Here is a 15,906-nt window from a genome sequence, read left to right as displayed (position 1 = left end):
GGTGTTCCACAGGGATCAGTGCTGGGACCTTTGCTCTTTGTAGTATATATAAATGATTTGGAGGAAAATGTAACTGGTCTGATTAGTAAGTTTGCAGACGACACAATGGTTGGTGGAATTGCGGATAGCGATGAGGACTGTCAGAGGATACAGCAGGATTTAGATTGTCTGGAGACTTGGGCGGAGAGATGGCAGATGGAGTTTAATCCGGACAAATGTGAGGTAATGCATTTTGGAAGGTCTAATGCAGGTAGGGAATATACAGTGAATGGTAGAACCCTCAAGAGTATTGAAAGTCAAAGAGATCTAGGAGTACAGGTCCACAGGTCATTGAAAGGGGCAACACAGGTGGAGAAGGTAGTCAAGAAGGCATACGGCATGCTTGCCTTCATTGGCCGGGGCATTGAGTATAAGAATTGGCAAGTCATGTTGCAGCTGTATAGAACCTTAGTTAGGCCACACTTGGAGTATAGTGTTCAATTCTGGTCGCCACACTACCAGAAGGATGTGGAGGTTTTAGAGAGGGTGCAGAAGAGATTTACCAGAATGTTGCCTGGTATGGAGGGCATAAGCTATGAGGAGCGGTTGAATAAACTCGGTTTGTTCTCACTGGAACGAAGGAGGTTGAGGGGTGACCTGATAGAGGTATACAAAATTATGAGGGGCATAGACAGAGTGGATAGTCAGAGGCTTTTCCCCAGGGTAGAGGGGTCAATTACTAGGGGGCGTAGGTTTAAGGTGAGAGGGGCAAGGTTTAGAGTAGATGTACGAGGCAAGTTTTTTACGCAGAGGGTAGTGGATACCTGGAACTCGCTACCGGAGGAGGTAGTGGAAGCAGGGACGATAGGGACATTTAAGGGGCATCTTGACAAATATATGAATAGGATGGGAATAGAAGGATACGGACCCAGGAAGTGTAGAAGATTGTAGTTTAGTCGGGCAGTATGGTCGGCACGGGCTTGGAGGGCCGAAGGGCCTGTTCCTGTGCTGTACATTTCTTTGTTCTTTGTTTGTTCTTTATGTCTTTAAAGCTCCAATTGACCCGATATCCACAGCCATTTGGGAGTCATGTTTCAATAATCCAGTCCCTTTTGTGAAAAAATGCTTCCTGATTGATGGCACGGCGGCACAGTGGTTAGCACTGCTGGCTTGCAGCACCAGGTTCAATTCTGGCCTTGGGCGTCTGTCTGTGTGGCGCATGCACTTTCTCCCCAATTCTGCATGAGTTTACTTTGGGTGCTCCGGTTTCCTCCCATAGTCCAAAGATGTGTAGGTTAGGTGGATTGACCGGGAGCGCGGGGTTAGGGTGGGACAGTGGGCCGAGTCTTGTGAGGGCCACGAAGAATCCAGCACAAGTTTGTAGAGTCAAAAAGAAAGTGACTTTATTTACAAGAATATGTACACAGGGGCAATCGTTCACTACTGGTTCCCTCCCTAGCTTATACCACACTGGCCTGCTCTATTTATACAGCTGAACTGCTAATGATTGATCCACCCTTCTCTTATTGGGGGAGCTCATATGCCCCAAGTAACATGGGATAAGCAGAAGGTGATAAGCATGGGACCTCCTTGTGACCCTACTCCTGGGCCTGGCAAAACCTGGCATTAACAGGTCCAGGCAGCGGGCGACCGAGGGGGCCATCCGGCCGGACTGCCTGCCCCTCTTCCACGGCCTCATTCGCAGCTGGGTGTCCCTGGAGAGGGAGAATGTGGTGTCCATGGGCATACTTGGGCCTCCCATGCACTGTGGGCACTGCACGGGTTCGATTGTTTTATCGACCTCACTTTTCGCATTTTGATTTGATCATTGTTAGGTTTCCATTCTTCTTTCTTATATTTGGGCAGTGCCCCTACCAGGAGCAGCCCCTTTTTAAAATATCTTCATTATTGTCACAAGTAGGCTTACATTAACTCTGCAATGAAGTTATTGTGAAAAGCCCCTAGTCGCCACATTCCTCCGCCTGTTCGGGTACACAGAGGGAGAATTCAGAATGTCCAATTCACCTAGCAGACATGTGTTCAGGACTTGTGGGGGGAAACCGGAGCACCCGGAGGAAACCCACGCAGACACGGGGAGAACGTGCAGACTCCACACAGACAGTGACCGAAGCGGGAATTGATCACGAGACCCTGGAGCTGAGAAGCACAGTGCTAACCACCGTGCTACCATGCCACAGTTAATTTCTGTTATTCTATTTGACTGGACCCTAAAATATAACATGGGGTAACCAATTGGCCCTAGCCAACAGGATCCGGGCACGTTATAACACCTTGGTTGGGTGCTTTTTCTGAGGTTCGATGCAGACTCGATGAACTTTATGGCCTCCTTCTGCACTGTAGGGATTCTATGGACTTCACTCCTGAATGGTTTTGCTCTAATGTTTAGATTGTGCCACCTTATTTTAGATTTCATTCCTCGGGGGAAATAGTTTGCCTATCTCTACTACTGAATCCCTTTATCATTTTAAATGCCTTAATTGGATTCCCCTGAATAACAAAATCTCAAAGAAACTTAAGCCAAGTCGATGCAACCTTAAAGATCCAATCCCTCCACCACTGGTACACAGTAGCAGCAGTGGTGCACTGCAGCAACTCACCGAGGCTCCTTCGACAGCACCTTCCAAACCCACGGCCTCTGCCACCTACCTCTAGCATCCAGGGCAAGGGCAGTAGGGGCTGGTTTAGCACACTGGGCTAAATCGCTGGCTTTTACAGCAGACCAAGGCAGGCCAGCAGCACGGTTCAATTCCTGTACAAGCCTCCCCGAACAGGCGCCGGAATGTGGTGACTAGGGGCTTTTCACAGTAAATTCATTTGAAGCCTACTCGTGACAATAAGCGATTTTCATTTCATTTTCAGTAGACACATGGGAACACCTCCACTTGCAAGTTGCCCTCCAAGTCACTCAGCATCCTGACTTGGAAATATATCCCTATTCCTTCACTGGTAGAACTCCGGTCCTAACAGCACTCCGGGTGTACCTACATCAAATGTTCAGCAGCAATTCAAGAAGAAGGCTCACAATCACCTTCTCAAGGGCAATTAGGGATGGGCAATAAATGCTGGCCTGGCCAGGGTACCTACATCCTGTGAACAAAAAACTAAAAAACAAATTGTTTTCAAAATTTAACCTTTTAAGCTCCAATATAATTGGGACAAATTCCAAGAAGTAACTTTTAGTTGGTGGTGTCCCATGCATCTGTCTAGGTGGCAGAGATCATGGGTTTGGAAGGCACTGTCAAAGGACCCCCAGTGAGTTGCTATAGTGAATCTTGTGGATGATACACACTGCTGCCACTATGGTGCAGGGAGCAAATGTTTAAGGGGGTGGATGGGGTGCCGATCAAGAGGAGTGCTTTGTTCTGGATGCTGACAATCTTCTTGCGTGTTGTTGGAGCTGCGCTCATCCAGGCAAGTGGGGAGTATTCCATTACACTCCTGACTTGTTCCCTGTAGGTGGTGGACAGGATTTGGCATGTCAGGAAGTGAGTTAAGCATCTCAGAATTCTGAGCCTCTGACCTGCTTTTACAGCTACAGTTAATGTAGCTGACACTTGGGTGGTCCAAGTTAAGTTTCTGGTCAATGGCAGCCCTCCCCCCCCTCCCCCGCAGGATGTTAATCATGGAGGATTTCACTATTAAGGTAATGCAATGGTAATGGGAGATGGTTAGGCTTTCTCTTGATAGAGATGATCATTGCCTGACACTTGCGTTGTAGAAATGTTTCTCATTCTAATCCTGAGTATTATCCAGGTCTTGCTGCATGTGGACATAGACTGCTTCGGTATCAGGGATGAGCTTGACTGCAAGGTCATCAACGTGAAACATTAACTCTGTTTCTCTCTCCACAGATGCTGCCTGACCTGCTGAGCATTTCCAGCATTTTCTTGTTTTTATTTCAGATTTCCAGCGTACTGCGGTATGTTGATTTTGTATTAGCCATGATCTAATTGAATGGCACGGCAGATTTGAGGGGCTGAATAGTCTCCTCCTGCTCCTACGTTCCTGTTGGCACGTGGTATTAACAGAGTGCACCATGGGAATCCATAGGGAAGGGTGAATGGCGGCAAAACCGCGTCCCATGACGTACTGATGATTTGAACGTGCCCCGTTGAAATGAGAAAGCCCTCTGGTGGCAATGAAACTGAAATACTAGTAATCTCGTGTGTCTTATATTTTGCTAGATATGATGATCACTATTTCCTAGCAGATCCGGAAGAATTTATAGATTCTCATTGGCCAGATGATCCAAAATGGCAGCTCAAGGATTCTGTGACCTCTATGGAAGAGTTTGAACAGCAGGTTTTTAAAACATCTGCATTCTACAGACTAGGACTTTCACTCATTTCCCCAAAGAGATTCTTAGTCCAAACAGGTAAAAATATTCAAATGAATTTGACTCTCAGCAGTCTAAGGTGCAATCTGATAATGTCGTCTGAAGATACCATTTATTTTCTGAACCTGCTGGGCACATACAAACAGCAATGGTTGAGGGCTTGTTTTCTATCGTTAGTTAAACACATCTTAAGTGTGCCTTTACACACATACCAATTCATCAATAATGCAACATAATGCAACCAGCTATTTTCTACTTTCAGTGCACCAGGTACAAGCACTTAAAAAGACCTTCTGAAACAGAGATTAATATCTCATATCTTGTTAGATAAATGGGTGATCATCATTAAATTTCAAATGTTCTGTTAATTACACATATACATTCTGCCAATTATTTATATATGCGCGTATATGGGGCAGCACGGTAGCATTGTGGATAGCACAATTGCTTCACAGCTCCAGGGTCCCAGGTTCGATTCCGGCTTGGGTCACTGTCTGTGCGGAGTCTGCACATCCTCTCCGTGTGTGCGTGGGTTTCCTCCGGGTGCTCCGGTTTCCTCCCACAGTCCAAAGATGTGCAGGTTAGGTGGATTGGCCATGCTAAATTGCCCTTAGTGTCCAAAATTGCCCATAGTGTTGGGTGGGGTTACTGGGTTATGGGGATAGGGTGGAGGTGTGGGCTTGGGTTGGGTGCTCTTTCCAAGAGCCGGTGCAGACTCGATGGGCCGAATGGCTTCCTTCTGCACTGTAAATTCTATGAAATCTATATAGAGAAAGAGAGGTATATACGAACAGGAGAAGACAATTCAGTCCCTCAAGTATATTCTATTAGATCATGGCTCCTAAATAATTTTTTACTTTAAAAAAATTATTTCACGGTAGGGCAGCACGGTGCTGCAGTGGTTATCACTGCTGCCTCATGGCACTGAGGTTCCAGGTTCGATCCTGGCCCTGGGTCACTCTCTGTGTTTGCGTGGATTTCACCCCACAACCCAAAGATGTGCAGGGCAGCTGGCCACATAATTGTAAAAAATGAATTGGGTACTCTAAATTTATTTTTTAAAAGATATTTCACGGGATGTAGGCATCGCAGTGTAGGCCGGCATTTATTGGCCGTCCTTAATTTCTTTGTGTTGCCCTCTTTAAGGGCAGCACAGCAGATCAAGAGTCACATGGCCTGTGTGACCTATCGGGAGTCAGAGTATGGAAACATCCCCATGGTGAGAGAGACTCCTGGGGAAAGAGACATTTTGGGAGCTAGCTACAGCATGGAACTGCTGTACAATTCTGAGTAAGAAAAACCTTTTGTGTTCATTAATGAAGTCTGTGAAGGTGCATCTTTACAGTACCTCAACTTCATTCACTGGTCTTGACTCCCTATCTCTTACCTCATACCATCTGTCCATCTCTCTCAGGCAAAGGCCAATTGACAAATGAGCCACTGCCTCTCGGAGGGAGTGAATTCTTAACTTCCACTACCTTTTGTGTGAAAATAGCTACTTCTGGATTTCATTCCTGAATAACCCAGCTCTTATTTTAGTACATGTCGCTTGTGTTGGATTTGCCCAACACTGGAAAATAGCTCTTCTGTTGACACTGTACTCAATCTTTTTATTATTTTGAACATATCAGTACTACCCCTCAACCTTTGAGTTAGCACACAATACTTCCCATTTGCAAATATCTTCCAGACAGATGATAGAGTTGGCCTCAATATGGACCATATACTCAATTGGACCAGCCCTCAACCATCCACACCCAAAATAATTAATGTCTGACTAGAATTCCTGCAGTGCAGAAGGAGGCCATTCAGCCCATCGAGTCTAGGCTGACCCTCTGAAAGAGCACTCTACCGAGGACCACACCCCTGCCTTATCCCCACAACCCCATCTAACCTACATACCTTTGGACACTAAGGGGAAATGTATCATGGTCAATCCATCTAACCTGCACAGCTTTGGACTGTGGGCGGGAACCGGAGCACCCTGAACCGACCCAGACAAGGGGAGAATGTGCAAATTCCACACAGTCATCCAAGGATGGAATTGAACTTGGCTCCCTGGTGCTGTGAGGCGGTGGTGCTAACCACTGTGCCACCGTGCTGCCCACAATAACTCATTGGCATGTTGGAAGGATTTACAGATTGGCACTCAACCTGGTTGGCCACGTTATGAACGCACCTTCCTTGGCCATCAATTCCTGGGGTGGGACACAAACCGGGAACCTCCAGCTCAGAGGCAGGGACTTTCCCCTCAGTGTCACACCTCCCTGTTAATAAATATCTGCACCTTATTAAACAAATTCTTTATATCTGTGGTCCCTGCTATATCCTTTCTCTCTATTCCCACTTCATTGTTGATTATTTTGACCTTGACTCTCATAGACAACAATACAGAAGATGGACTATTTAAATGTATGTGTGTGAAGCTGTTGTGATTTATAAAATTCATGAATACCATTTATTATGATGCAATTGTCGAGATACTTTAAGATTTGTAAATAATCACTGATTTTCACAAAGTACCGAGAGTGGCTGTACTTTGTACTTTTAGGGTTTAATAAAGATGGGAATAAAGTAGAAGAGTAACAAAGTGTACACAATATTGGTTAGACCACAATTAGAGTGCTGTGCATAATTGGGTGCTCCGCTATGAAAGGAATATTGAATGAGGGTAATGCGAGCAGGGTCATATTTAATGGCCATTTTGCTGTCCTCTTCTTCCTGGTCACACCCTGGTCTATTTAAACCATAGAATCATAAAATCATAGAATATCTGCACATGCAGAAGGAGGCCATTCGGCCCATCGTGTCTGCATGGACCTTCTGAAAGAACATCCCACCCAGGCCTACTCTCCCCACACCATTCCTGTAACCCTGCAACCCCAATTACCCTTTGGACATTAAGGGCCAATTTAGCATGGCAAATCCACCTAACCTGGACTGTGGGAGGAAACCGGAGCACCCGGAGGAAACCCACGCAGACACAGGAAGAAAGTTCAAACGCTACGCAGTCAGCCAAGGCCGGAATTGAACCCGGGTCTCTGGCGCTGTGAGGCAGCAGTGGTAACCACTGTGCCACCCCATACATGACCGGCAAAAGGCTGGTATGCAGGTACCAAGTAATTAGGAAAGCTGATAGAATGTTATCATTTATTGCGAGAGGAATTGAATACAATAAAGGCATTGGGAAGACCATATCTCGAGTAATGTGTACAATATTGGTCACCTTATTTAATAAAAGATGCAAATGTATTGGAAGCAGTTCTGAGAAGATTTACTGGACTAAGGTTGGACAGGCGAGACTTGTATCTGCTAGGGTTTAGAAGAGTAAGAGGTGACTTGGCTGAAATATAAAAGGCCCTGAGGGAACTATGCAGGGTCAACATGGAGAAATGTTTTCCTCTTGTGAGAAAATCAAATGCTAAGTGTCAGATTCGGACTGAAAACCAGAGTGTTTCTCTCCAGCTGCACAGTCTTGTTTTCCCTCCAGGTTTCCTCAGTTCCCAGAGAATCTGGGGGAGTGGTCTGCACTGTCACATCTGACAAGGCTGGGCCTGACAGCGCCGCAAGACCAGCTCCTAAGAGGGCGGGGCACCATTTTTAAAGGGCACCGAATCTGCGCAGAAAATAACCCCCCCCCCCCCCCCCAGCCCCTCCCTCCCCCTACCAGCACGGACATGGATGATTCTCCCCCTTCCACAAGCATCGGGGCCCACATCCGTCCCGAAAGGCACCGGGGCAGTCCCCCACCCCACAAACATCGGCCCATTACCCGATAGCGTCATAGGGACAACCCCCGGCACCCATCCCCCACCAAAGCCATCAATGCACCCCCCACCCCCCCTCCTTAAGTTAAAACCAATAGTGACTCACACCATGGTGACATCACACCAAGTGGGGAGATACGTTGAGGGCGGAAGTGGCGACGTCAAGCCCGCTAATTAGATTATAATATATGCAAATCAGGCTCCCCCCTCCACCACCCCTCCCCCCCCACCCTCCACCCCCAGTGCGAACCTGATCTTGTCATGGGAGGGGTGGCAGGGTAAATCGGAATCCGAAATCTTTCCGGCGCATATCCTGTTTTCTGCGAGATTTAGCGGCCATTACAGGATTTGCGCCCGCAATTAACGCGGGCATTAAATCATGGTGGAAGAAAATATTTTCAAGGCAGAGGTAGATGGATTCTTGAGAAGCAAGCAGGTGAAAGATTGTTGGGGATAGGTGGGAATGTAGACTTGAGGTTATAATTAGAAATGCCACAATGTTATGAATGGTGGAGCAGGCTCAAAGGGCCTAATCCTGCTCCTGACCCTTAATGTCGATACACACTGGAATTGTCAGTAACAATTGGGCCCACATCTAAGGAAGGATGTGCTGGCCTTGGAAAGGGTCCAGAGGAGGTCCACAAGAATGATCCCTGGAATGAAGAGCTTGTCGTATGAGGAACAGTTGAGGACTCTGGGTCTGTACTCGTTGGAGTTTAGAAGGATGGGGGGGGGGATCTTATTGAAACTTACAGGATACTGCGAGGCCTGTATAGAGTGGAGATGGAGAGGATGTTTCCACTTGTAGGAAAAACTAGAACCAGAGGACACAATCTCAGACTAAGGGGACGATCCTTTAAAACAGACATGAGGAGGAATTTCTTCAGCCAGAGGTTGGTGAATCTGTGGAACCCTTTGCTGCAGAAGGCTGTGGAGGCCAAATCACTGAGTGTCTTTAAGTCAGAGGTAGATAGGTTCTTGAGTAATAAGAGGATCAGAGGTCACGGGGAGAAGGCAGGGGAATGGGAATGAGAAATAATCAGCCATGATTGAATGGCGGAGCAGACTCGATGGGTCGGGTGGCCAAATTCTACTCCTATGTCTTATGGTCTAATTATGACAGGCCTAGATAAAGCAGTTCATGAGAATAATTTCTCCATGGCAAAGGTATCTAAGACCAGAGGACGTACGTTTTAGGTGAGGAGTAAATGGTTTGGAGGGGACCTGAGGAATGATTTGTTCACCCAGAGGGTGGTGGAAATAAGGAACGCGCTGCCTGTGAGTGTGGTGAAGGAAGGTACTCTCATAACATTTAAGAAGCACCTGGACAAGCACTTAAATCGTCAAAGCTTGGCAGGCTCTGTTAGCACTGCTGCCTCACGGCGCCGAGATCCCGGCTCAGGGTCACTGTGTGGAGTTTGCACATTCTCCCCGTGTTTGCATGGGTTTCGCCTCCACAACCCAAAGTTGTGCAGGCTAGGTGGATTGGCCACGCTAAATTTCCCCTTAATTGGAAAAAATGAATTGGGTTCTCTAGATTTATTTTTTTAAAAGCTTGTTAGGCTCTGGACCAAGTGCTGGTAAACAGGATTAGTATAGATTGGTGTGTGATGGATGACATAGATGTGGTGGGCCGAAGGGCCTGATTCTCTGCTGTATGACTCTGTGAACAGCCACGGAATTAGCCCACCACCTGAAAGTAACCTGATTTTAAATAACTGAAAAAATAAACTATAGCCTAGTGGACACCTTCTTGTAGTAAATACTTATTCAGCTGTATTACCAGGTTATTATCAAGAAATATTCACTAATTTAAATGCTGATTGCGTTGGTTGATGGGAGTGTTTAATCTTTGATGATACGAAAATAGGTTTAAATGGAAACTTGAGCAAAAAGTCCACTTTGCAAACCAGTGCAATGTTGAGAGGAATTTGCACACTTCCTCGCCGATTTTAACCAAATCATAAGCTCCTGGCCACAATGCTCAAAAGCCAATTATTTGCCCATCGTTTCTGATTTGATTCTTTGTTGGAACAAATTAGGATTATCTCATCTCCTGATCTTTCCTCGTCTCCCTGGATCCTCTTCTGATTCAAATATGTACTCATTTTCCTCGCCTCAACCACTACCTCTGCGGCACACCACTATATTAGCATGTAGGAGCAGAGGAGCAAGCCCATTTATTCATCACTCCTGTGCACCCTGACTTACCATTGGCTCCCAGTTCAGTCTTGGAGGGTTGTAGGGCTGAAGGTGAAGGTGGTTACAAAATAGGAAGAGGGGAGTCCATGAGGGAGTTTCAAAAGAAGGGTAAGATTTTAAAATGGGGGCATTGCTGGATGAGTAGCTAATTCAGGTCAGGGGGCACAAGGATGATGGGTGGACCATAAGACCGGAAGATATAGGAGCAGAATTAGGCCATTCGGCCCACCGAGTCTGCTCCGCCATTCGATCATGGCTGATATGATCCCCATTCACCTGCCTCCTCCCCATTACCACTGATCCCCTTATTAATGAAGAACACCAGATTAGTGCTTGAGGTGTTGTTACCTCCAGGGCTACAGGTCAAGAGCTGTATGGTGAAATCAGACAGAATACTTCCTTCTTAGAACATCAGACTGTTCCTCTGTTACGGCACATTAATAACAAGCTCTTTTAATGTAGCAATTCCACTTTTCAGAAGCAGATAGGAATGAAGTGCATCCATGCTGAGATTTGGGTCTGATCTCTTCCCCTCTCAATCCCATACAGTAAATGGTGAAGCTACCGTGTGCTTGGGAAGTGCTCAAACCGTGGAATTCAGCTACAGCATAACACAGCTCGGTGAGAGACGCCTGGGCAACATTGATGCCTCCTGTGGAATAATGAGAGTGATGCCAAATGGGATAGAGCTCAGAGTCATACCACCAACACAGGGCAAGTATGACCTCAAGATCTTCGCGAAGCTATTGGACTCCAAGGAGAGCTATACCTGGGTCTGTTCTTATCAGGTTGACTGCCCTGAACCTAAGGTTCACGATAGACTACCCGCCAACCCGTTCTCTTTCTGGGGACTACACTGGACTGCCAGGTGCATGGGCATCAGCCAATGCAGCTGCTCTGAGGGTTTGATCACTGCGCCTGATGGCTGTGCACTGTTGCATTTCCAAACCTCAAGACCATTATCAGCTACATACAAACTGATTCACGGAGACTACGACAGTGACGTGAGCAAGAGGTGCATTGTGTCTCAAATAGGGGAAGGGAAGTTGGATTGCAACATTGTGTTGCTGACTAAAGGCTACTATCGGCTCTCTGTGTTCGTTAAGCCGTACAGCCAAGACAGTTCTTATCAGAACATCTGCAACTGCCTTATCTATTGTCCAAACCCCGTCAATCAAAATGAGCTATTTCCTGCAAACCTGAGCAACCATTGTGGTCCTGGGATCAGAACGAAAGAAGTTGGTTTTAACCAAGCCAGCCACCCTGAACCTGTTATAAACACACCACATGGCAAGTGCAATATCACTTTTCAGACTGTCAGGGATGTAGAAGTTACTGCAACGTTAACCAGGGATGAGGCAAGTGCTGAGGGTTGTCCTTTGGAAAGGCATACTTTATGTACCCACACAAAAAACAAAGTGAGCATTAGCGTTAGTCTCCCTGCTTCAGGTGTGTACAAACTAGGAATTTTCGTCAGGCCTGAAGATGAAGAGGATTTTGGACACGTTTGTGATTATGTTATCCGGTGCAGTGCTGAATCACGGGGGCCTCCATTTCCTCGGATGTATGATACGTGGAAGAAGGGATGCGTCATCTTTGAACCCAGGTCTGGTGTGCTCCCTGCCACCAAGTGGGTCAGGTTCCGAGTCCGCATTCCCAGAGCCCATCGGGTCTTCCTCATTGGCGAGTCCATGGACGAGCTGAGCCTCAGCAAGTCCCGAGTGTGGGAGGGCAATGTGTTCACTGGGCCGGCGAGGTCGCAGCTGAAGCTGGCCGCAAACCTCGACCGATTGTCCCCTATGGTGAGCGTCATGTCCTGTTTCGAAGTGGGGGGGGTCATCTCAAACATGATTCATGAATAAGCTGCCCTTAACTGACACATAACTTCAGAAATGGGATTCCACCTCAATTTACCCTGGCACCCTGGAATTTCCTGGAAATTTGTCTCTTTGCAACGATCCATCTACAATGCTGGCTTCAATTCTCCAGTGTGAGATTTGGAGGAAATTCTGACTGAAGTGAATTCCTATTTTTTGCGGCACAGCGATTTCTGTGACTTTTGCGTCAGCCCGCCAAAGCCCTCGGCAATAATTGAAATTTGAGGCTGCAGGCATTTAGGTTGAAAGGGGAGAGTGTGAGGTGTGAAGTTTTATGTCTCCCAGCCCGGTACTTATCTCTCAAATCTTCTTTGCTTCTCAACCCCCCAGAGCTTCACTGAGGGCCTGAAGACAAAACGTTCAGGACCCCCTGCCCCTTCCACTCCTCTCAATGTGTCCGCGAGGTTCAAGGGGATAAATACTGGCCATGAATGAATGCAGTACGAAGTCTTACAACACCAGGTTAAAGTCCAACAGGTTTGTTTCGATGTCACTAGCTTTCGGAGCGCTGCTCCTTCCTCAGGTGAATGAAGAGGTCTGTTCCAGAAACACATATATAGACAAATTCAAAGATGCCAGACAATGCTAGGAATGCGAGCATTAGCAGGTGATTAAATCTTTACAGATCCAGAGATGGGGTAACCCCAGGTTAAAGAGGTGTGAATTGTATCAAGCCAGGGCAGTTGGTAGGATTTCGCAGGCCAGATGGTGGGGGATGAATGTAATGTGACATGAATCCCAGGTCCCGGTTGAGGCCGCACTCATGTGTGCGGAACTTGGCTATAAGTTTCTGCTCGGCGATTCTGCGTTGTCGCGGGTCCTGAAGGCCGCCTTGGAGAACGCTTACCCGGAGAATGAACACAAATCACCACCACTTCCTCCTCCCGAGAAAATGTGTGGCGGGAACTGATGTCCCAGTGCGTGCGCCAGCTATTCTTCATCGAGGAAGCCCCTGACCACCTGTGTAATGCTGAGGGAAGACTTCCTGCAAATCCTTATCAGACACAACAAAGGGGGATTTGATACAATTGATACAGTTCAAACTCCTTAGAGAAATTCACTGGAGATGTCTGTGCTGGAAATGTGTTGGGCTGTAAATATGGACAACAATGTAACTATCAATTTTCAGCTGCGTAGCATGGCCACAGGTAAGGCTGTTATGCTGTAAGAATGTACATAAAGGCATAATATATTAAGTTGAAATGGCCTTTGTTGAATTTGCCGGCTTGATCCTTGTGGGAATACAAATGTTAAATGACTGGATAATGGAACTGGCCAATTACCCTGTGCAAGCTTTATAAAAATGCCCTGAGTTTTGTACTCCTAAGACAGAAATAAATAAGACAAAAAAAACCTGATAACCCCATTTAGCTCAGTGGGCTCGACAGTTGGTTTGTAATGCAGAACAAGGCCAGCAGCGTGGGTTCAATTCCTGTACCGGCTGAGAATTCTGAATTCTCCCTCAGAGTACCTGAACAGGCACCGGAATGTGGCGGCAAGGGGCTTTTCACAGTAACTTCATTGCAGTGTCAATGTAAGTCTAGTTGTGACAATAAAAGATTATATTCTATTCAAAGAAATCAAAGGGGTCTGTGCTTGTTGCAAAGGTTCGAGTGATGCAAGTGCTTATTCAGGGAAGCTTGTAACTCTTCCGGATGCCAGGATCAACCTTGTAGTCGGAGAAATGAGGGACCTTGAAACAGTGTGGAAGAAGGCACTTAGGTGATGCTTATCGAACATGTGGAATGCTAGGCCTCTTTGACAGTTTTGTAATAGTTAAAAAGGTATTTTAAACAGTTCATAGAGACTCTGCCCATCAGGGATGACATCATCCTTGACCACTGACAGAGCTGACCATGCAGTGAGTAACCACAGGTTCTGAAAACTTACACAGGGAGGTATAAGAAAGGCATATCTTTGATTGTTCTTGGCTGAACAGCCAGAAGTTGGCCAACACATGAGAAGTTACATTATTTTCCCCTAGACATCAGACCATTGCCCTGGGTGTGAACAGAGACTACAGGGACCAGCTGGGCTGGGTAAGAGACTAGCTTCCTGGTATCATTCAGGGAACGTGTAACCTGTTCATCTCCCAGGTGTGTTAAAGCAGAGAGCAAGAAGGGCCAGTGTTCCATGGTTTAGGTGCCTGAGTGAATGAGACCAGTTTTTTTGTGAGCTAAAGTAATGAGATTGAAGGGAAAATCTGGGGACTGAGCAGATTATTCAACTTTGAGGATATCATTCAGACAACAGGATGTGTAAGTCTTTGATCTAATAGTTTAAAGTAAAACAAGGAGTTGGATGAAAGAGGCCAATAGTTGTCCTCTAGTTCAAAAGGTAAAACATGAACTGGATTGGGAGGATTCGGATTCTGTCGGGTATGTGTAAAGTGAGCACACAATTGAACTGAAGAAATCAGTGTGTAAATTGAACTTTGACAAAGAGTCATTAAGACTTGAAACGTTGGCTCCTTTCTCTCTCCACAGATGCTGTCAGACCTGCTGAGATTGTCCAGTATTTTCTGTTTTGTGTAAATTTTGTTTTTTATTGATAGATCCGAGATGATGTTCTTTATCCTAGATGATGTTATATTCACCAGCTAACAATGTGCTTTCATATGCTTGTGATTTAGAATCATAGTTCATTAAAATTAGCTCATAAATGTTATAATCCTATGAATTTGCCAGCATCATTATTTATTCTATTTAAATCTGAATCCTCGTAACAACACGCGTAACAGAGCTGATCTTCTGGAGGTGGCAAACACCTATTGGTGTCCCTCCAGGAGCACAAGTGACAGGGTCACCTACCCCAAATATAATGATCCCAGACCATGCCCCAACAGTCGCTAGGATACTGCAAAGATACCCCAATATTTTATTTTAATTTTGTAAGACTGCGAGGAAAGGATAGTTCGCTCCAGGAAGGATTACACGCAGAAAAAAGGATATTGTATTTTAAAACAAACTTTATTACTAACACAGTATTAAAATATCCCTAACCTCACTCCAGAAAATAGCTTACAATTACCCTTTAAACAATGCAGTGTATAAAAGGGTGGCACAGTGTCACAGTGGTTAGCACTGCTGCCTCATGGCGCCGAGGACCTGGGTTTGATCCTGACACTGGGTCACTGTCTGTATGGAGTTTCCCTATCACTTGACATGTGTGACATGATCAATAAAATTTAACTACATCTTTATGTAGTCCAGGCCGATAAAAATGTTTTTGTATTTTAGCTTGAGTTTTCCTTACTCCCAAATGACCTCCTATTGATACCTCATGTGCTACTCGCAACACTTCCTTTCTATACCCTACCGGCAATACTACTTGTTGAACTTCTGCCCACTTTTCATCCACCTGCATATGTAAAGGTCCCCATTTTCTCACCAAGACATCACATTTACGGTAATAACATTCTGGTTTACACACAGTTTCCCCTTCCGTGTATGTTTTCTGAAACATCCGTTTTATTTCTATATCTTTCTGTTGTAAGCGATTATTATTATTAACTCCGACAATTTTCCTGAACTAAAAATATCCGCCTCATCCTCCACCTGTTCTTGTCCTTTTCCAACCATCGTTTCTGATAATTGAAATTCAACTTCATCTTCACTCTTTGATTTCTCCTCTTGGCTTAACCTGTGACTTTGCGACCTTGTTACTACACAATCCGGAAAAATCCCAGGATATTCGCCCTTCAACACTTCAGTTGTTTGATTTT

At 45.8% G+C, this 15,906-nt stretch overlaps 1 protein-coding gene across 1 annotated transcript; it reads left to right on the top strand.

Moving 5' to 3' along the window:
* The first annotated feature begins 4,143 nt into the window (after positions 1-4,143).
* Positions 4,144-14,834, top strand: ky (kyphoscoliosis peptidase). The gene is made up of 2 exons (XM_072497969.1): positions 4,144-4,375; positions 10,855-14,834. The coding sequence occupies exons 1-2, from the start codon at positions 4,282-4,284 to the stop codon at positions 12,165-12,167; spliced, it is 1,407 nt and encodes a 468-aa protein (XP_072354070.1). The 5' UTR covers positions 4,144-4,281; the 3' UTR covers positions 12,168-14,834.
* Positions 14,835-15,906: the final 1,072 nt, after the last annotated feature.

The sequence above is a fragment of the Scyliorhinus torazame genome, chromosome 3, assembly GCF_047496885.1.
Source record: "Scyliorhinus torazame isolate Kashiwa2021f chromosome 3, sScyTor2.1, whole genome shotgun sequence".
NCBI lineage: Eukaryota > Metazoa > Chordata > Chondrichthyes > Carcharhiniformes > Scyliorhinidae > Scyliorhinus > Scyliorhinus torazame.
This window is presented reverse-complemented; position numbering and strand designations above follow the sequence as displayed.